At 45.5% G+C, this 20,471-nt stretch overlaps 1 protein-coding gene across 5 annotated transcripts; it reads right to left on the bottom strand.

Moving 5' to 3' along the window:
- On the bottom strand, positions 1–20,461 carry SUGP2 (SURP and G-patch domain containing 2). 5 transcript variants are annotated; one of them, XM_053999363.1, is made up of 12 exons: positions 20,011–20,461; positions 17,475–19,013; positions 16,266–16,383; positions 14,778–15,253; positions 13,163–13,274; positions 11,873–12,141; positions 11,639–11,753; positions 11,450–11,517; positions 8,921–8,985; positions 7,065–7,201; positions 5,858–5,974; positions 1–230 (listed from the first exon to the last, which is right to left on the bottom strand). In XM_053999363.1, exons 1-12 carry the CDS (start codon positions 20,123–20,125, stop codon positions 95–97), a joined length of 3,267 nt encoding a protein of 1,088 aa, XP_053855338.1. In that variant the 5' UTR covers positions 20,126–20,461; the 3' UTR covers positions 1–94. The 5 variants fall into 5 exon arrangements, with proteins under 5 accessions (XP_053855338.1, XP_053855340.1, XP_053855337.1 ...); XM_053999365.1 differs by having other exon boundaries at positions 153–230; positions 5,854–5,974; XM_053999362.1 differs by lacking the exon at positions 1–230 and adding an exon at positions 3,221–4,502.
- Positions 20,462–20,471: the final 10 nt, after the last annotated feature.

Consider the following 20,471-nt stretch of genomic DNA (forward strand, 5'->3'; position numbering starts at 1 on the left):
GTCCAAAAATGTCACAAATCAAATTTCATTTATTAAAATTAATTTTATTGATACCCGAGGTGTGGCCACGGCTCAGAGGGGAGAAGCTGAAAGTTCAGCTTTTCTCCTTTTTCTCCTTTTTCCAAGTGAATTTCCCCTTTTCTTGGGTGGGAATTACCCCGAGGTGCTGCTCAGGAAAAGCCCAGGGAAAAAAAGGCACAGGCAGCTCCTTTTTCCCATTTTTTACAATTCTAAGGAAGCAAAAAATTTGCTTTTTACAATTTTTACAATTCTAAGGAAGCAAAAATTTGCTTTTTACAATTTTTACAAATCTAAGGAAGCAAAAAATTTGCTTTTTACAATTTTTACAAATCTAAGGAAGCAGAAATTTGCATTTTGCCCCATTTTTTTGGAATATATACATATTGAATATATGTCAATGATACTGTTAATAAGGATATCATTACATTAATAATATAGTAGTATAACAATATAATGATATTATATTATATTATATTATATTATATTATATTATATTATATTATATTATATTATATATTACATTACATTATATTATATATTAATACTATATTATACCATAATATACTATATAATATTATATTATGATGTCATATTATATTATGTTATATTATGTTATATATATAATATATATATTATTATATGAAAATGATATTATATCATGATCTATTATATATTACATTATGTTATATTATATTGTGTTATAATCACACTATATTTTACTACATTATATTACATATTATCACATAATATTATAATTATATATTAACTATATAATAGAATACATTATTATATTATAAATAAGGTAATAATTATATTAATATATAATTATAGTAATAATATGTATTATAGAAATATGAATACATTGAGAACTCATTATAAATATATTAATATCTACAATAGAAATATATGATATTGAATGTTTATATTTCGTAATAAATACATTGAATTTGACTGTGTTTAATGGTAACTCCCAGGGCTGATATTACAAATATTATATACATATATATATATATACACATAAATATATATTACAAATGATATATATGTATAATATATAACAAATTATATATATATATTACAAATGATATATATATATATTACAAATGATATATATATATAATATATAACAAATGATATATATATATATATATTACAAATGATATATATATATAATATATAACAAATGATATATATATATATATATTACAAATGATATATATGTATAATATATAACAAATTATATATATATATATATATATATAACAAATGATATTTGTCCTTTGTGCCATTAAGGAAGTGCAGCTGCAGCCCCCGACCCCGTTTGCAGCCCCCGTGACCCAATTAGCCAGATTTAATTGTGCCCGTTAATTAGAGATCCCCAGGGGCAGGGAGGGGACGGGCCCGGCTTGGGAGGGGACAGGGACAGGGACAGGGGACAGGGGACAGGGGACAGGGACAGGGGGACAGGGGACAGGGACAGGGGGACAGGGACAGGGGGACAGGGATGGGGACAGGGACAGGGACAGGGGGACAGGGACAGGGGGACAGGGATGGGGACAGGGACAGGGACGGGGACAGGGACAGGGGACAGGGGAGAGGGGACAGGGACAGGGATGGGGACAGGGATGGGGACAGGGGAGAGGGGACAGGGACAGGGATGGGGACAGGGATGGGGACAGGGGAGAGGGGAGAGGGATGGGGACAGGGATGGGGACAGGGGAGAGGGGAGAGGGATGGGGACAGGGATGGGGACAGGGGAGAGGGGAGAGGGATGGGGACAGGGGAGAGGGACAGGGACAGGGATGGGGACAGGGATGGGGACAGGGACAGGGATGGGGACAGAGAAGGGGACAGGGACAGGGGAGAGGGGACAGGGACAGGGATGGGGACAGGGATGGGGACAGGGGAGAGGGGACAGGGGACAGGAACAGGGGAGAGGGAATGGGACAAGAAGGGGACGGGGAGAGGGGACAGGGACAAGGACAAGGGACAGGGACAGGGGAGCGGGGACAGGGATGGGGACAGAGACAGGGACAGGGGACAGGGACAGGGATGGGGACAGGGACAGGGATGGGGACAGGGACAGGGGAGAGGGGACAGGGATGGGGACAGAGACAGGGACAGGGGACAGGGACAGGGACAGGGGACAGGGACAGGGATGGGGACAGGGACAGGGGAGAGGGGACAGGGACAGGGATGGGGACGGGGACAGGGGGACAGGGACGGGGACAGAGACAGAGAATGGGACAGGGATGGGGACAGCAGAGAGGGGACAGGGACAAAGAGAGGAATGGGGACAGGGACAGGGGACAGGGATGAGGGCAGGGAATGGGACACTGGGCAGGGACACGGCTGGAAGCAGCTGGGATGGCAGAAAGTGTCCCCAGGCTGTGCCCTGGGTGTCCCCAAAGTGTCCCCATGGTGTCCCCGTGGTGTCCCCAAAGTGTCCCCATGGTGTCCCCAGATGGGCTTTGAGGTCCCTCCCACCCCAACCCCTCCCTGACCCCACAGAACCGCAGGAACCCTGAAATCCCAAACCCCAAAATTCCAAACCCAGAATTCCAACACCAAAATCCCAAACCCCAAAATTCCAAACCCAGAATTCCAACACCAAAATCCCAAACCCCAAAATTCCAAACCCCGAAATCCCAAACCCTGAAATCCCAACAACCAGAATCCCAAACCCCTGAAATCCCAAACCCCTGAAATCCCAAACCCCTGAAATCCCAACCCCCAAAATCCCAAACCCCAGAATCCCAACACCAGAATCCCAAACCCCAAAATCCCAAACCCAGAATTCCAACACCAGAATCCCAAACCCTGAAATTCCAACCCCCAAAATCCCAAAGCCCAAATCCCAAAATCCCAAACCCCAAAATCCCAACACCAGAATTCCAAACCCTGAAATCCCAAAGCCCAAATTCCAACCCCCAAAATCCCAACCCCCAAAATCCCAAACCCTGAAATCCCAAACCCCAAAATCCCAAACCCAGAATTCCAACCCCAAAATCCCAAACCCCAAAATTCCAAACCCCTGAAATCCCAACCCCCAAAATTCCAAACCCCAAAATCCCAAAGCCCAAATCCCAAACCCCAAATTCCAACCCCAGAATTTTACTGGCACAGAGAACTCCAAGAGCCCCAGCCCCAAACCCAACAAAGGTCACCAAAAACCCCAAAATTTGATTTATTTCCGAAAATCCCCGTGGGGCTTTCAGCATATTCTGATTTTTCAGGTGTTTTTATTGCTCAAACCCCCCTGGGGCCGTGCTTGGCATGCAGGATTAAAAAGGTGATTAAAAAGGGGTTTAATTGGGTTTTAATTAGAAAATGTAGCTGCTGTAGGGTAGGGAAGAAGGCAAAAGGAGAATATTTGGATTTTTGAGGCCAGGCTTTATTTGGGCAAAATAAAAATTGGAAGTAGAGTGGGAGGTCAAGAGGAAAAACAAAAAATAAAGAAGTTGTACATTGATTTTTGGGAAAGAATTAATTCCAGTTTTTGGTGAGGAATCCCATCCCAAAAATAGATTTTGACCCCCAAAATCCTGCTCTGCACCCAGAGGAATTCCAAATTCCACCCAAAAAAAAATAAATTTAATTTAATGAAAATAAAAATACAAATGCGTATCTCCTGCAAAGGGCCAAAGTCACAAGGAAAAATCCAAATTAAAGATCACAGGAAGCAGGAATTGTCCAGCTCTACATTTATTGGATTTAACATTTCTACCAAAGTGTTACTGACACCAAAATGGGGGAAAAAATGTTCATTTCTCCTCTCTTGGGATGGAAAGCTGCACGGAAAGGAGGGAATTTGGGGTGGAATTCCAGGGAAAATCTGAAATTTGGGATGGAAAATCCAGAATTTGGGGTGGAATTCCAGGGAAAATCTGAAATTTGGGATGGAAAATCCGGAATTTGGGGTGGAATTCCAGGGAAAATCCAGAGTTTGGGATGGAATTCCAGGGAAAATCTGAATTTTGGGATGGGAAATCCGGAATTTGGGGTGGAATTCCAGGGAAAATCTGAAATTTGGGGTGGAAAATCTGGAATTTGAGGTGGAATTCCAGGGAAAATCTGAAATTTGGGATGGAAAATCCGGAATTTGGGGTGGAATTCCAGGGGAAATCTGAAATTTGGGATGGAAAATCCAGAATTTGGGGTGGAATTCCAGGGAAAAACTGAAATTTGGGATGGAAAATCCGGAATTTGGGGTGGAATTCCACGAAAAATCTGAAATTTGGGATGGAAAATCTGGAATTTGGGGTGGAATTCCAGGGAAAATCTGAAATTTGGGATGGAAAATCTGAAATTTGGGATGGAAAATACGGAATTTGGGGTGGAATTCCAGGGAAAATCTGGAATTTGGGATGGAAAATCCAGAGTTTGGGATGGAATTCCAGGGAAATCCGACCAAAATCCAGCAGAGAGAGCACGGGAGGGAGGGGAGGGGCTCTGGGGTCTTCATGGAAGAGAGCCTGGAGCTGGAATGAGAGAAAAGAGAGAAAAAGAGGGAAAAAAGGAGAGGAAAAAAAAAAGAGAGAAAAGAGAATAAAAGAGGAAGAAAAAAACAGAAAAGGAGAGAGAAAAGAGGGGAGAAAGAAGAAAAAAGAGGAGGAAAATGAGGGAAAAAGAGGGAAGAAAAAAAAAGGAGGGAAAAGGGAGGGAAAAGAGGGAGGAAAGAAGGAGGAAAAAAGGAGGAAAAGAGGAGGAAAAAGGGAAGAAAAAAGGGGAGAAAAAAGAGAAATAAAGAGAAAAAAGAGGAAAAAGGGGGAAAAGAGGAAAAAGGAAAAAAAGATAAAAAAAAAAGAGAAAAAAGAGAAAAAAAGAGGGAAAAAGAAAAAAAGGGGAAAAAAAGAGGAAAAAAGGAGAAAAAAAGAGGAAAAAAAGAGAAAAAGAGAAAAAAGAGGGAAAAAAGAGAAAAAAGAGAAAAAATAAAAGAAGAAAAAAGAGGGGAAAAAAGAGAAAAAGAGAAAAAAAAAGAGGAAAAAAGAAAAAAAAAGAGAAAAACAAGAAAAAAGAGGGAAAAAAGAGAAAAAAAGAGAAAAAAAAGAGAAAAAAAAAAAAAAAGGAGGAAAAAAGAGAGAAAAGCTGCTCAGAAATCAGAAGGAGCTCCCCAGGGAAGCCCGGGGTGACGGCGCACACGGCTGGCAGGGATCACACAGGGATCCAGCCTGGGATCCGGCCTGGGATCCGGCCTGGGATCCGGCCTGTGCACAGGGATCCAGCCTGGGATCCAGCCTGCCTGCACAGGGATCACACAGGGATCCAGCCTGGGATCCAGCCTGGGATCCAGCCTGCCTGCACAGGGATCCCACAGGAATCCCACAGGGATCCCTGCCCAGGGATCCAGCCTGCCTGCCCAGGGATCCAGCCTGTGCCCAGGGCTCCCTGTGGGATCCAGCCTGGGATCCAGCCTGCCTGCCCAGGGATCTCAGGCTGCCCAGGGCTCCCTGTGGGATCCAGCCTGGGATCCAGCCTGTGCCCAGGGCTCCCACAGGGATCCAGCCGGGGATCCAGCCTGCCTGCCCAGGGATCCCACAGGGATCCAGCCTGTGCCCAGGGCTCCCACAGGGATCCAGCCGGGGATCCAGCCTGGCTGCCCAGGGATCACACAGAGATCCCACAGGGATCCAGCCTGTGCCCAGGGCTCCCACAGGGATCCCACAGGGATCCAGCCTGTGCCCAGGGCTCCCTGTGGGATCCAGCCGGGGATCCAGCCTGGCTGCCCAGGGATCACACAGAGATCCCACAGGGATCCCACAGGGATCCAGCCTGTGCCCAGGGCTCCCTGTGGGATCCAGCCTGTGCACAGGGGATCCCGGCTGCACTCACCTACTTGCTCGCCCGTTTCTGCCGGTACATCTGGATCATCCTCTGGCGGAAGATGTCGAAGGCGTCCTCGTGGCTCTGCTCCCCGGCCACTCCCAGCCCCTCGCCGGCCGAGGTGGCACCCCTGGGGACACAACGACCCGCTGGGAACCAAAAAAATCCCTTCTTTCCCACTCCCCGCACCCTGCGGTGCCTGGGGCAGCCGATTGTTTTGAATTGTTTACGGCGTTTGAAATGATTTTCAATGATTTTGATTTTTTTCTCCCCAGTTCCCATTAGAAGGTGAATTCCCAGTTGAAAAACCCACATTTCCCCTATTAAACCCCCCTATTTTCAACCATAAACCCCTCATATTTTCCCTTATAAACCCCCTATTTTCCCCTATAAATCCCCCATTAAATCCCTGTATTTTCCCCATTAAATCCCCCTATTTCCCCCATTAAATCTCCATATTTTCCCTTATAAACCCCATTTCCCCATTAAACCCCCATATTTTCCCCTATAAATCCCCTATTAACCCCCCCTATTTTCCCCATTAAATCCCCCATTAAACTCCCACATTTTCCCCATTAAACCCCCATCTTTTCCCCTATAAATCCCCCATTAAACCCCACATATTTTCCCCCATTAAACCCCCACATTTTCCCCATTAAATCCCCATTAAATCCCCCATTTTCCCCATTAAACCCCCATATTTTCCCCATGAAACCCCCACATTTTCCCCATTAAATCCCACATTTTCCCCATTAAATCCCCCATTAAACCCCCACATTTTCCCCATTAAATCCCCCATTAAACCCCGATATTTTCCACTACAAATCCCCCATTAAACCCCCACATTTTCCCCATTAAATCCCCATATTTTCCCCATTAAACCCCCACATTTTCCCCATTAAACCCCCATATTTTCCCCATTAAACCCCCACATTTTCCCCATTAAATCCCCCATTAAACCCCACATATTTTCCCCCATTAAACCCCCACATTTTCCCCATTAAACCCCCACATTTTCCCCCATAAATCCCCCATTAAATCCCACATTTTCCCCATTAAATCCCACATTAAACCCCCACATTTTCCCCATAAATCCCCCATTAAATCCCCCATTTTCCCCATAAATCCCCCATTAAACCCCCATGTTTTCCCCATTAAATCCCCCATTAAACCCCCCATTTTCCCCATAAACCCCCCAGGAATGCCCCGTTTCCCCTTACAGGCGCACGGGCTCGCGGATGCCGCGGCCGCGCGTGCCCAGGCCGTGCCCCTCCTGCCAGCCCATCCTCTGCAGCATCTGGAAGCCCACGTTCCTGGGGCTCAGCCTCTTCTGGGGCTCCTCCACCTCCTTGGCTTTCTGGGAAAAAACGGGAAAAAAAATGGGAAAAAAATTAAATTTTATTGGGCTGGGAGTGGGGTTGGTGAAATGGCTGAAATTCCCATCAAGACTGGTGTAAATTGAATTTTTTTAAGGGAAATTCCCTTTTTTAAAGGATTTTTTAAAGGAGTTTTGCCTCCTTTTAATGGGATTTTTCAAGGATTTTTTAAAAGGAATTTTCGTCTCTTAAAGGAATTTTTTAAAAGGAATTTTCCTTCTCTTAAAGGAATTTCCTTTCTTTGAAAGGGATTTTTGAGTTCCTGGGGCTCAGCCTCTTCTGGGGCTCCTCCACCTCCTTGGCTTTCTGGGAAAAAATGGGAAAAAAATGGGAAAAAAATTAAATTTTATTGGGCTGGGAGTGGGGTTGGTGAAATGGCTGAAAATCCCATCAAGACCGGTGTAAATTGAATTTTTTTAAAGGAAATTCCCTTTTTTTAAAGGAATTTTTTAAAGGAATTTCGCCTCCTTTTAATGGGATTTTTCAAGGATTTTTTAAAAGGAATTTCCTTCTCTTAAAGGAATTTTTTTTAAAAGGAATTTTCCTTCTCTTAAAGGAATTTCCTTTCTTTGAAAGGGATTTTTGAGTTCCTGGGGCTCAGCCTCTTCTGGGGCTCCTCCACCTCCTTGGCTTTCTGGGAAAAAACGGGAAAAAATGGGAAAAAAATGGGAATTTATTGGGCTGGGAGTGGGGTTGGTGAAATGGCTGAAATTCCCATCAAGACCGGTGTAAACTGAATTTTTTCAATGGAAATTCCCTTTTTTAAAGGAATTTTTAAAGGAATTTTTAAAGGAATTTTGCCTCCTTTTAATGGGATTTTTCAAGGATTTTTTAAAAGGAATTTCCTTCTCTTAAAGGAATTTTTTTTAAAAGGAATTTTCCTTCTCTTAAAGGAATTTCCTTTCTTTGAAAGGGATTTTTGAGTTCCTGGGGCTCAGCCTCTTCTGGGGCTCCTCCACCTCCTTGGCTTTCTGGGAAAAAACGGGAAAAAAAATGGGAAAAAAATTAAATTTTATTGGGCTGGGAGTGGGGTTGGTGAAATGGCTGAAATTCCCATTGAGACCGGTGTAAATTGAATTTTTTCAATGGAATTTCCTGATTTTAAATGGGTTTTTAAAGGAGTTTTTGCCTTCTTTTAATGGGATTTTTCAAGGATTTTTTAAAAGGAATTTCCTTCATTTAAAGGAATTTTTAAAGGATTTTTTTTTAAACGAACTTCCTTAATTTAAAGGAATTTTTAAAGGAATTTTCCTTTTTTTAAATGGGATTTTTAAAGGATTTTTAAAAAGGAATTTCCTTTCTTTTCAAGGAGATTTTTAAAGGAATTCCCTTATTTCCAAGGGAAATTTTTTAAAGGAATTTTCTTCTTTTAAAGGATTTTTTAAATCCTTACAGCAAAAAAAAAAGGAATTTTGAAATAAATTTTTAAAAATTAATTTCTTTCTTTCCAGAAAAAAAAAGATTTTTTTGGGGTTTTTTTTTTTGTTTGTTTGGGGTTTTTTTGTGGTTTATATTTGGGGTTTTTTTGGGTTTTTTTTTTTGGGGTTTTTTTTGGTTTTTTGTGGGGTTTTTTTTGGGTTTTTTTTGTGGGTTTTTTTTTGTGGTTTTTTTTGGTGTTTTTTTTTTTGTTGTTGTTTTGTTTTTCCAAACCCTTTCTCAATTTTGGTTGGATTTTGGGGCAGAAATGTGAATTTTTTTACCTTTTTCTTCTTTGTGGCAGGGCAGCCCCGGGGTCTGTCATAGGCAATCCTGACAGGTTCATGCACTGCAAGGCAAAGAAATCCAAAATTCACCTGGAAATTCCAATTATTTCAATAAAAAAAACCTCCAAAGCACAGCTTCAAAAAAAAAAAAAAATCCAGAAATTTGCATTTCAAGCCTGGACCTAAAAAAAAAAAAAAAAAAAAAACAAGAAGAGAAATTAGAAATAAAAATTCAATATTAAAAATGAATAGAAATTAGCAATAAAAAAAATCAGAATTAATTAAGAATTCAATCTAGACTCAATTTAATTGAAATATATACTCAGAGAATACTGGGAGATGTTTGAGATAAATGATTTGTTCAGCTTCTCCTTTTAAAGTGAATTTTGTGGTCATTTTTGTATTAAAAAAATGCCATTTTTAAGTGAGAAAACACCAAAAAAAAATCAGGATTTTTGCCCAAATTCTCCTCTGGAACATCTCCAGGCCCACTGACCTTTGGGTTTTTCTCTTCAGCTTCTCCTTTGCCATTTTAATGCGGATTTAAAGTGAATTTTGTGGCCATTTTTGTACAAAAAATAAAAAAAAAAAGCAAATTTTAAGCAATAACCAGCAAGAAAACACCTAAAAAATGGATTTTTTTCCCCCCCAAATCCTCTTTTATTTCAGTATAAAATTGAAATATTTTGATGCCCACTGACCTTTGGGCTCTTCTACCCTTTGCTACTTTAATGGCGATTTAAAGTGAATTTTGTGTTCATTTTTGCATTAAAAAATGTGATTTTTAAGTGACAAAACACCTAAAAAATGGGGATTTTTGCCCAAATTCTCTTCTATTTTAACATAAAAGTGAAATATTTCAATGCCCACCCAACCTTTGGGCTCAGATCCTTTTTGGGGTTGGGATCATCAAAACTTTCAGGGACTTGGAGCTGAATTTTTTACTGAAGAAATGCCATTTTTTAAAGCGACAACACACAAAAAATGGGGATTTTTCCCCAAATTCTCTTCTATTTTAATATAAAAGTGAAATATTTCAATTCCCACTGACCTTTGGGCTCCTGGATGAGGCAGATCCTTTTGGGGTTGGGATCATCCCAACTTTCAGGGACTTGCAGCTGAATTTCGTATTGGAAAAATGTGATTTTTTAAATGACAAAATACCTAAAAAATGGGGATTTTTGCTCAAGTTCTCTTTTATTTTACAATAAAACTGAAATATTTCAACAGCCACTGACCTTTGGGCTCAGATCCTTTTGGGGGTGGGGATCATCCCAACTTTCAGGGACTTGGAGCTGAATTTCGTATTGGAAAAATGTGATTTTTTAAGTGACAAAACCTAAAAAAATGGGGATTTTTGCCCAAATCCTTTTTCGTTTTACTATAAAATGTAACAATTTCAATTCCCACTGACCTTTGGGCTCCTGGATGAGGCAGATCCTTTTGGGGTTTGGGATCATCCCAACTTTCAGGGACTTGGAGCTGAATTTTTTATTGGAGAAATGCCATTTCTTAAAGCGACAACTCCTAAAAACTCAGGATTTTTCCCCAAATTCTCTTCTATTTTAATACAAAACTGAAATATTTCAATTCCCACTGACCTTTGGGCTCCTGGATGAGGCAGATCCTTTTGGGGTTGGGATCATCCCAACTTTCAGGGACTTGGAGCTGAATTTCGTATTGGAAAAATGTGATTTTTTAAGTGACAACACCTGAAAAATGGGGATTTTTGCCCAAATCCTTTTTCATTTTAGTATAAAATGTAACAATTTCAATTCCCACTGACCTTTGGGCTCCTGGATGAGGCAGATCCTTTTTGGGGCAGGGATCATCCCAAGTTTCAGGGATTTGCAGCTGAATCTCGTAATGGAGAAATGCCATTTCTTAAAGCGACAACTCCTAAAAACTCAGGATTTTTCCCCAAATTCTCTTCTATTTTAATATAAAAGTGAAATATTTCAACGGCCACTGACCTTTGGGCTCCTGGATGAGGCAGATCCTTTTTGGGGGCAGGGATCATCCCAACTTTCAGGGACTTGGAGAATTGCCATTTCATATTGGAGAAATGCCATTTCTTAAAGCGCCAACACCCGAAAAATGGGGATTTTTGCCCAAATCCTTTTTCGTTTTACTATAAAATGTAACAATTTCAATTCCCACTGACCTTTGGGCTCAGATCCTTTTGGGGGCAGGAATCATCCCAACTTTCAGGGACTTGGAGCTGAATTTCGTATTGGAAAAATGTGATTTTTAAAGCGCCAACACCCGAAAAATGGGGATTTTTGCCCAAATCCTTTTTCGTTTTACTATAAAATGTAACAATTTCAATTCCCACTGACCTTTGGGCTCCTGGATGAGGCAGATCCTTTTGGGGTTTGGGATCATCCCAACTTTCAGGGACTTGGAGCTGAATTTTTTATTGGAGAAATGCCATTTCTTAAAGCGACAACTCCTAAAAACTCAGGATTTTTCCCCAAATTCTCTTCTATTTTAATACAAAACTGAAATATTTCAATTCCCACTGACCTTTGGGCTCCTGGATGAGGCAGATCCTTTTTGGGGCAGGGATCATGCCCACTTTCAGGGACTTGGAGCTGACCCTTTTGCATTAAAGAAATGCCATTTTTTAAAGCGACAACACCCGAAAAATGGGGATTTTTGCCCAAATCCTCTTTTATTTTACTATAAAATGTAACAATTTCAATTCCCACTGACCTTTGGGCTCCTGGATGAGGCAGATCCTTTTTGGGGCAGGGATCATGCCCACTTTCAGGGACTTGGAGCTGACCCTTTTGCGGGGGAAGCGCGCGCCGGGGGCCGGGCCGGGTGCCTGTGTCGACAGATTTGGGACAGCGCCGTCAGAGGGGCTGGAGAGCTGCACTTCACCTCCTGACATCTCCTCTCCTGCTCTGGACACCAAATCTTCCTCTAGGTTTGCCACCCTTCTACCTGCTGCCACGTCCTCCTCATCCTCCTCCTCCTCCTCCTCCTCGTCCCCCTGAGGTTGGGAGGGTTCAAACTCAGCTTCTTCCTCTTCTTCTTCTTCTTCTTCTTCTTCTTCTTCCTCTTCTTCCTCCTCGTCCTCCTCGTTCTCCAGGGCTGTCCCTGCAGCTGTGGCAGCTTCTGCAGCCTCGGGGCTGAAGGTGATGGAGGGGCACAGCTGGAAAACTTTCATGCGGTAGAATTTGAAGGCGGGGCTGGTGGGATCCTGGAGGAACCTGAGGTGGGGAGGTGGGAAACGGAGAATGGAAATGTGGGGGGATAAGGGGGGAAATGCAGGGGGATAAGGGGGAAAATGCAGGGGGATAAGGTCAAAAGCCCAGGGGAAAAATGCAGGGGGATAAGGGGAAAAATGCAGGGAAAATGCAGGGGAAATAAGGGGAAAAATGCAGGGGGATAAGGGGAAAAATGCAGGGGGGATAAGAATTAATGAATTCATTGGAAATTAATGAAGAATTAGTGAATTAGTGAATTCTGTCCTTAATTTCCCTTGCTTTTTGACCTTATTTCCCTGGATTTTTTGCCTTATCTTCCCTGAATTCAGGGTAGGGAAGTTCAGGGAAGTTCAGGGAAGGGAAGGGAAGGGAAGTTCAGGGAAGTTCAGGGAAGTTCAGGGAAGGGAAGGGAAGTTCAGGGAAGTTCAGGGAAGTTCAGGGAAGTTCAGGGAAGGGAAGGGAAGGGAAGGGAAGGGAAGGGAAGGGAAGGGAAGGGAAGGGAAGGGAAGGGAAGGGAAGGGAAGGGAAGGGAAGGGAAGGGAAGGGAAGGGAAGGGAAGGGAAGGGAAGGGAAGGGAAGGGAAGGGAAGTTCAGAGAAAGGGAAGGGAAAGGAAATTCAGGGAAGTTCAGGAAAAGGGAAGGGGAAGTTCAGGGAAGTTCAGGGAAGTTCAGGGAAGGGGAAGCTCAGGGAAGTTCAGGGAAGTTCAGGGAAGCTCAGGGAAGCTCAGGGAAGCTCAGGGAAGTTCAGGGAAGTTCAGGGAAGCTCAGGGAAGCTCAGGGAAGCTCAGGGAAGTTCAGGGAAGCTCAGGGAAGCTCAGGGAAGGGGAAGTTCAGGGAAGTTCAGGGAAGCTCAGGGAAGTTCAGGGAAGGGGAAGTTCAGGGAAGTTCAGGGAAGCTCAGGGAAGCTCAGGGAAGCTCAGGGAAGCTCAGGGAAGGGAAGGGGAAGTTCAGGGAAGTTCAGGGAAGTTCAGGGAAGTTCAGGGAAGCTCAGGGAAGCTCAGGGAAGCTCAGGGAAGGGACTCACCAGAGGTCGGGGTTGTCTGCACTGTTGTCAATGCTGAACTGCTCGATCTCTGGCCCTACCTGAGCCACAAACCTGGCGAGTTTCTCTGCAGTTTCCATGGTTTTGGCATCCACTGCAAGGAACAGGAGTTCTGTTAGGAAAGGTCAGGGCAGCTGAGAGCTCCAAAAAACAGAATTAAAGAAATGGGCTCCGGGGTTTCCAGCAGGAATTCTTCTTGTGAAAGAAAAAAGGAAATTCTTTTGGAAATGCCAGCAGAATTTCTTTTTGGATTGCAGGACCAATTTGGTTTGTTGTTTTTTTTTTTTTTTTTTTCTTGATGCAATTTAAAATTTCAAATTTAACCCCAAACCAGTGCAGCTGAGAACTACCCACTCCATAAATACAGAATTAAATAACTGATGTTTGGGGTTTCCAGCAGGAATTCTTTTTGTAGTTAACTAGATTGCAGGAGAAGTTTGGGTTTTTTACTGGACACAATTTAAAATTTCACATCTAACTCATGTTTGGTTTGCCTGCTATTATTTAAAATTCCCAATCTAACCCCAAATCATTGCAGCTGAGAACTACCCACTCCATAAATACAGAGTTAAAGAAATGATGTTTGGGGTTTCCAGCAGGAATTTTTGTGAATTGCAGGAGAAGTTTGGGTTTTTCCTGGACACAATTTAACATTCCCAATCTAACCCCATGTCAGTGCAGCTGAGAACTACCCACTCCATAAATACAGAATTAAATAAATGATGTTTGGGGTTTTCATCACAGAATTAAATAAATGATTGGGGTTTCCATCACAGAATTAAATAACTGATGTTTGGGGTTTCCATCACAGAATTAAAGAAATTATTTGGGGTTTTCAGCAGGAATTTTTGTGAATTGCAGGAGAAGTTTGGGTTTTTCCTGGATATAATTTAACATTCCCAGTCTAACCCCAAATCAGTGCAGCTGAGAACTACCCACTCCATAAATACAGAATTAAATAACTGATGTTTGGGGTTTCCATCACAGAATTAAAGCAATTATTTGAGGTTTCCTGCAGGAATTTTTGTGAATTGCAGGAGAAGTTTGGTTTTTTTCCTGGACACAACATTCCCAATCTAACCCCATGTCAGTGCAGCTGAGAACTACCCAATTCATAAATACAGAGTTAAAGAAATGATTTGGGGTTTCCAGCAGGAATTTTTGTGAATTGCAGGAGAAGTTTGGTTTTTTTCCTGGATATAATTTAACATTCCCAATCTAACCCCATGTCAGTGCAGCTGAGAACTACCCACTCCATAAATACAGAATTAAATAACTGATGTTTGGTTAAAGAATTAAAGAAATTATTTGGGGTTTTCAGCAGGAATTTTTGTGAATTGCAGGAGAATTTGGGTTTTTCCTGGACACAACATTCCCAATCTAACCCCATGTCAGTGCAGCTGAGAACTACCCAATTCATAAATACAGAGTTAAAGAAATGATTTGGGGTTTCCAGCAGGAATTTTTGTGAATTGCAGGAGAAGTTTGGTTTTTTTCCTGGATATAATTTAACACTCCCAATCTAACCCCATGCCATTTTTTTTTTACCCCCTTCAAGGATTTAAAACCCCAAATTGCACCCCAAATCCTCACTCACCATCAGGAAACTGAGAGCCCAGGGCTGGCAGAAGCTCAGGAGATGCTGCTGAACCCTCAGGACCTGCCTCCTCCTCTGCTGGCACGGCCACCTGGGAGCTGCTGGCACCTTGGGAGGCCGAGGTGGCACCCAGGCCAGCCTGGGCCAGCCCGGGCTCTGCCAGGGCAACCTTGGCCTGGGCTGCACCTGGAAGATTTTGGTCTGGGTGCTTCAGCACTGTCCCAGCTGACAGCACAGTCTGGGTGCCCCTGCTTGCCCTCCTCACCTTCCTGGCCCTGCTGGCACGGGGAGGGACAAAGGCAGGTTTTTTTTTCCCTTTGAAAAGTCTCTTTTTGATGCTGGCCACTCTCCTGGCGTAGAGCAGGGCCCGCAGGGACTCTGGGGCAGCTCCTTCCCCAGGCAGGCTCCTCCTCTGCACCTCTGACAGCCTCAGCCTGTAGTATTTGTACTCCAGGCTCTCCTCGTCAGACAGGAACCTGAGAAATAGAGAAAAAAAATGAGGGATCTGCTCAAAATCTCCATTTTTTACAGCCTCAGCCTGTAGTATTTGTACTCCAGGCTCTCCTCGTCGGACAGGAACCTGAGAAATAGAGAAAAAAATGAGGGATCTGCTCAAAATCTCCATTTTTTACAGCCTGAACCTGTGAGATTTGTACTCCAGGCTCTCCTCCTTGGACAGGAACCTGAGAAATAGAGAAAAAAAGAGAGATCTGCTGAAAATCTCCATTTTTACAGCCTCAGACTGTGAGATATCTAATCCTTGTTACACAGGAACCTGAGAAACAGAGAAAAAGGAGGGATCTGCTGAAAATCTCCATTTTTTACAGCCTCAACTTGTGAGATATCTAATCCTTGTTACACAGGAACAAGAGAAACAGAAAAAACGAGGGATCTGCTGAAAATCTCCATTTGTACAGCCTGAACCTGTGAGATTTGCACTCCTTGTCACACAGGAACCTGAGAAACACAGGAAACAAAGGAGGGATCTGCTGAAAATCTCCATTTTTTAAGTACAAACCCCTCAGCATTCCAGTTTGTTGGGTTTTTTCCAGGTGTTAACATGAGGCTGAGCAGGTTTTTCTGGGATGAAGGAAATAAATACTGCAGGGGTTTGGCAGGAATGAATCAGCTCACACACCTGGAGGTGCCTCAGCTCCCCCTTTTCCAACGTTTTTCCTGGAATTCTAAACCCTGTTACCTTGCTGGATGTCTCCATCACCTGAATTTGCTCCTAAAATGCAAATTGCTTTGAAAACCTTGAATTTGGGTCAACAAAGAGCCATTATTGGCACATCAAAAGCAACTGCCACAAACACCAGGATCATTTCCAGGGATAATTAGCTCCAGGAAAACATTCCCCCCCCTAAAAAAAAAACCAAAAAAAAAACCCCAAAATTCTGATTAAATATTCACCAGGCTTTGATCATTCCCACTGAGTGAAGGGCTGAAGTTTTAATTCTATCAACTCCAAGTTTCTCACACACCCACCAGTATTCAGGAGAGTTCTTCTGAGCACTCCTGTCCTTGGCAGACAAAGTTCCTGACACGATGCTGCTCACCAGCTGCTCAATTGTGTCCACAACTTTCCTGTCAGCTCGTTGGGGGGCTGTGGGGAGAAAGAAATCCCATTAAAAAAAAATTAAAATAAAAAAAAATCCCATTAAAACAAAAACAAAAAAAAAAAAACAACAAAAAAACCACCACTCCTTGTTTTATTCTCATCAAGCAGCAAGATGTTGGATTTTTTTGGTGTTTTCACACAATTGATGTTTGCTGTTTTCAAAAAAAAAAAAACAAACCAAAATTCCCTTCCCTGCTCCTGTTCTGACTGGGATTCACCTGGAATTCCATCCCAACCCCAGCTCTAATTGGGATTCACCTGGAATTCCAGCCCTGATTGGGATTTACCTGGAATTCCCTCCCAGCCCCAGCTCCAATTGGGATTCACCTGGAATTCCAGTTCTGACTGGGATTTACCTGGAATTCCAGCCCTGATTGGGATTCAACTGGAATTCCTGTTCTGATTTGGATTCACCTGGAATTCCCTCCCTGCTCCTGTTCTGACTGGGATTTACCTGGAATTCCCTCCCTGACTGGGATTCACCAGGAATTGCAGCCCTGATTGGGACCCACTCAGCCCTGAGTGGGATTCATCTGGAATTCCAGCCCTGACTGGGATTCACCAGGAATTCCCTCCCTGACTGGGATTCACCAGGAATTGCAGCCCTGATTGGGATTCACCTGGTATTCCTGTTCTGATTTGGATTCACCTGGAATTCCAGTTCTGACTGGGATTCACCTGGAATTCCCTCCCTGATTTGGATTCACCTGGAATTCCAGCCCTGATTGGGATTCACCTGGAATTCCCTCCCTGATTGGGATTCACCTGGAATTCCTGTTCTGAGTGGGATTTACCTGGAATTCCCCCCCAGCCCCAGCTCTAGATGGGATTCACCTGGAATTCCAGCCCTGATTGGGATTCACCTGGAATTCCTGTTCTGACTGGGATTCACCTGGAATTCCCTCCCTGACTGGGATTCACCAGGAATTTCAGCCCTGAGTGGGATTCACCAGGAATTCCCTCCCTGAGTGGGACTCACCTGGAATTGCAGCCCTGAGTGGGACTCACCTGGAATTCCCAGAGTCAGGAATTCCCGACCTAACCAAACCCTAAACACGGACCCCCCTCCCTGTTACCTTTGCTGTCGGGGGAGGCCGCTTTGAGCTGCTCCGCGGACTCGGCCTCCCCTTTTTTCATCTGGATGGGATACCCACTCTTCTCCAGCCAAGCCTTCAAGTTCTCGATGTACTCCCTCCCAAAGAGCGTGGAATCGTCGAAATTTGGGAAGGACGTCGGCGCCGGCGCCATCTCCTGCAGCCCCACGGCCTCCAGGATTTTCTCCTGCCTGAACACAGAGGCCAGGGCAAAGGTCTGGCCCAGCAGGGCCAGGGATTTCCGGCACAGGGACACGGTGGTCTCGAAGGCGTTGGCCATTTCCCTGGGGTCGCCAAAGCCGTTGGTTTTAACGCTCAGCTCGTAGGCGTTGCAGGCCATCAGCAGCGGGGTCACCCCCTTGAGGAGGCGGTCCTGGAGCCTCATGATGTATTTATCAAAAGGTTTGATGATCTCGAAGAAGCAATTCTTGGTTTTCACGGCCCCCTTGTCCAGCAGCATGTTCAAGAACTCGTTGTCCACCTTGGGGGTTTTCAGGGCGGCGTGCTGCAAGCTCTTGATGGTGAAAAAGCAATAATCTCTGTGCTCTGGCCTCAGGGAGCACTTGAAGGAGGCCAACATCTTGGCACAGGTCTCAGTCTCCAGCTCGAAGAGCGCCCCGAAGAGCCGCGAGAACTCGGCGTCGTTTTTGATGGCGTGGAACCCGGCCCACTTGATGATCTCGATGCCGAAGGTGGAGAAAATGTCAGATTTATCCACCAGGTCGAAGTTGAGGTTCCTGAAGACGTGGGCGGGCTTCGGCAGCCTCAGGACGGGTCTCTGGGCTGCCACGGGGTGCGGGGGCAGCTTGGGGCCGGGGCGCTCGGCCACTTCCAGAGGCTGATCCAGAGCTTTGGGATCCAGGCCTGGCTGGGGCTTCTTCAAGCTCCACTTCTTGAGGGGGCTTTTGAGGTCTCCTTTGAACACCTTGGGTTTCACCACCCCCCTGGCCAGGCGCTTCCCCCTCAGGACTCTGCCCCTACCCACGCCTCCCCTGCGCAGCGGCGGCCGGAACTCGCCGTCGGGCGCCCCGAACTCCGCCTCGTACTCCTGGTCCTCCACGCTGCCGTACTCCTCCTCCATCAGCCCGGGCGACCTGAAATCCCCTAGAACATCCGGGGAGCCGAACTCGGCTCCGTGCGGCCCGCCGGCTCCCCAGGAACCCGGGGGGCCGTAACCCTGCTGGTAATCCCGCTGCCCGTACTCCCGGCCGGGGGCAGCCGCGCGGCCAAACTTCCCGTAATCCCGGGCGAATTCCCGCTCCCGCGGCGCGGGCCGGGAGAAGTGTCCGTGGAAATAATTCTCCTTGCGGAGCAGGGGGCTGGCGGCTCTGTAGGAAGGGCCGGGGTAGTTCTCCCCGGGGTAGTTCTCCCCGGGGTAATCCTCCCCGGGGTAGTTTTCCCCGGGGTAATCCTGCCCGGGGTCGCCGCTCCACTCCTCGCTCTGGCAGTTGGCGTGAGGGAAGCGCCCGTCGTGGTGGAAGCTCTCGTTGTAGCGGGGCCGGGGCAGCGGCCGGGAGTGAGCTGGGCAAAGAAATGTAAGAGGTTGAAAAGAGGTCAAAACTGGGGGAGGTTTCTGAAGGAAATCCACGTCAGCATATTCCCGTTCCCGTGTTCCAATCCCCAAATTCAGGAGGTCAAGCTCTTCCCCCCAAATCGAGTCTGTCTTTGCTCATCACTGGCTCAAGTCTTGAGCTTCTACCTGAGGCATAGAACCCATCAAAACTCTGAACTTTCAGCTTTCCCAGAATTTATAAATTGTCAAAGACCTCCAAGGCCAGCAACTCCAAGCTTTGGCCAATCCCCACCTTGTCACCCAGACCAGAACTCCCAGGAGGAATTCTGCAGCTGGACAGAAATTCAGATCTTCTACAAGCTCAACCACAATTCCCTCATTATTGCGGGAAATTCTCATTATCCAAAACCTTTGTTCCCCAATCCCAGAAGTTCAATTGAGAAAGTAAATACTTGGCAAAAAATAGAAGTGTTTAATATAAATGATTTCTTCAGGGCTCATTCAAGTCTAAAAATAACAGACTTCATTTTAAAGCTCTCCTATGAATGTCCATCCCTCTGAATGCAATCCAAGTGTCTTGCTGGACATTTTATATCCCAAATTTAGGAGGCGAAATAATTCAGGGACCACGTTTTGCGTTACGTTCATGAGGTCGATGCCCTGCTTTGAGCTTTTCCCCCCAAAAATAACAGCAAGCACAAAGACCCAAAGGCTTCCAGCACAGCCCTACATTTATTTAAGTGATCAGCCATCACCAGCATTCCATCCTGCAGCACCGTCCCTGGAGACCTGGCAGGAACCGGACCCACTCCGCGATGCTGAACAGAATTCCTTTGTCTGAATTCCCATTTATTCTTTTTTCCCCCCGCCTCCCTTCACGGTGTCAGTCCTTTCCCCAGCTGTTCGCCTCTTCCATGAAAATGGACGTGGAAAAAAAAACAGCAGCGTGAGGCGAATCAATGGCAGGCGCTGCCGGGCTGCTCCCGCCGCGCCGCTTCCCCCTACCTTTGAACGGATGGACGGCGTCCCCCGCGGCACCGCTCCGCTCCATGCGGTACCGCTTAACTTTGTCCTGCACCACGGCCTCGAACGCCTCGCGGGTGATCCTCCGAGAGGCCATCTTCCCCTCACGGCGCCGCGGCGCGGCGCGGCCTGGCGCGGGCCCGGGGTCCCGCCGCGGCCTGAGGGGAGGCGCGGCCTGAGGGGAGCCTCACGCTTCCCCGCGCAGCGCCGGGAGCAGGGAGCGGAGCCGGAGCGGAGCCCGAGCCCGGCCCGCCCTCACCGAGGCGGCGCCGCCGCCTCCCGCCACACCGTGAGGGGCCTCCCGCTGGCCACGCCCCCTTCGCCGGTAGACACGCCCCTCCCGCTGATGGCCACGCCCGTCCCGGGGCTCACGGAGAGCGCGGCGGGTCACGCCCCCTGATGGGCCACGCCCCTAACGGTATAACCACGCCTTCACGCGGACC

Source organism: Vidua macroura, chromosome 26 (genome assembly GCF_024509145.1).
Source record: "Vidua macroura isolate BioBank_ID:100142 chromosome 26, ASM2450914v1, whole genome shotgun sequence".
Classification (NCBI taxonomy): Eukaryota; Metazoa; Chordata; class Aves; order Passeriformes; family Viduidae; genus Vidua; species Vidua macroura.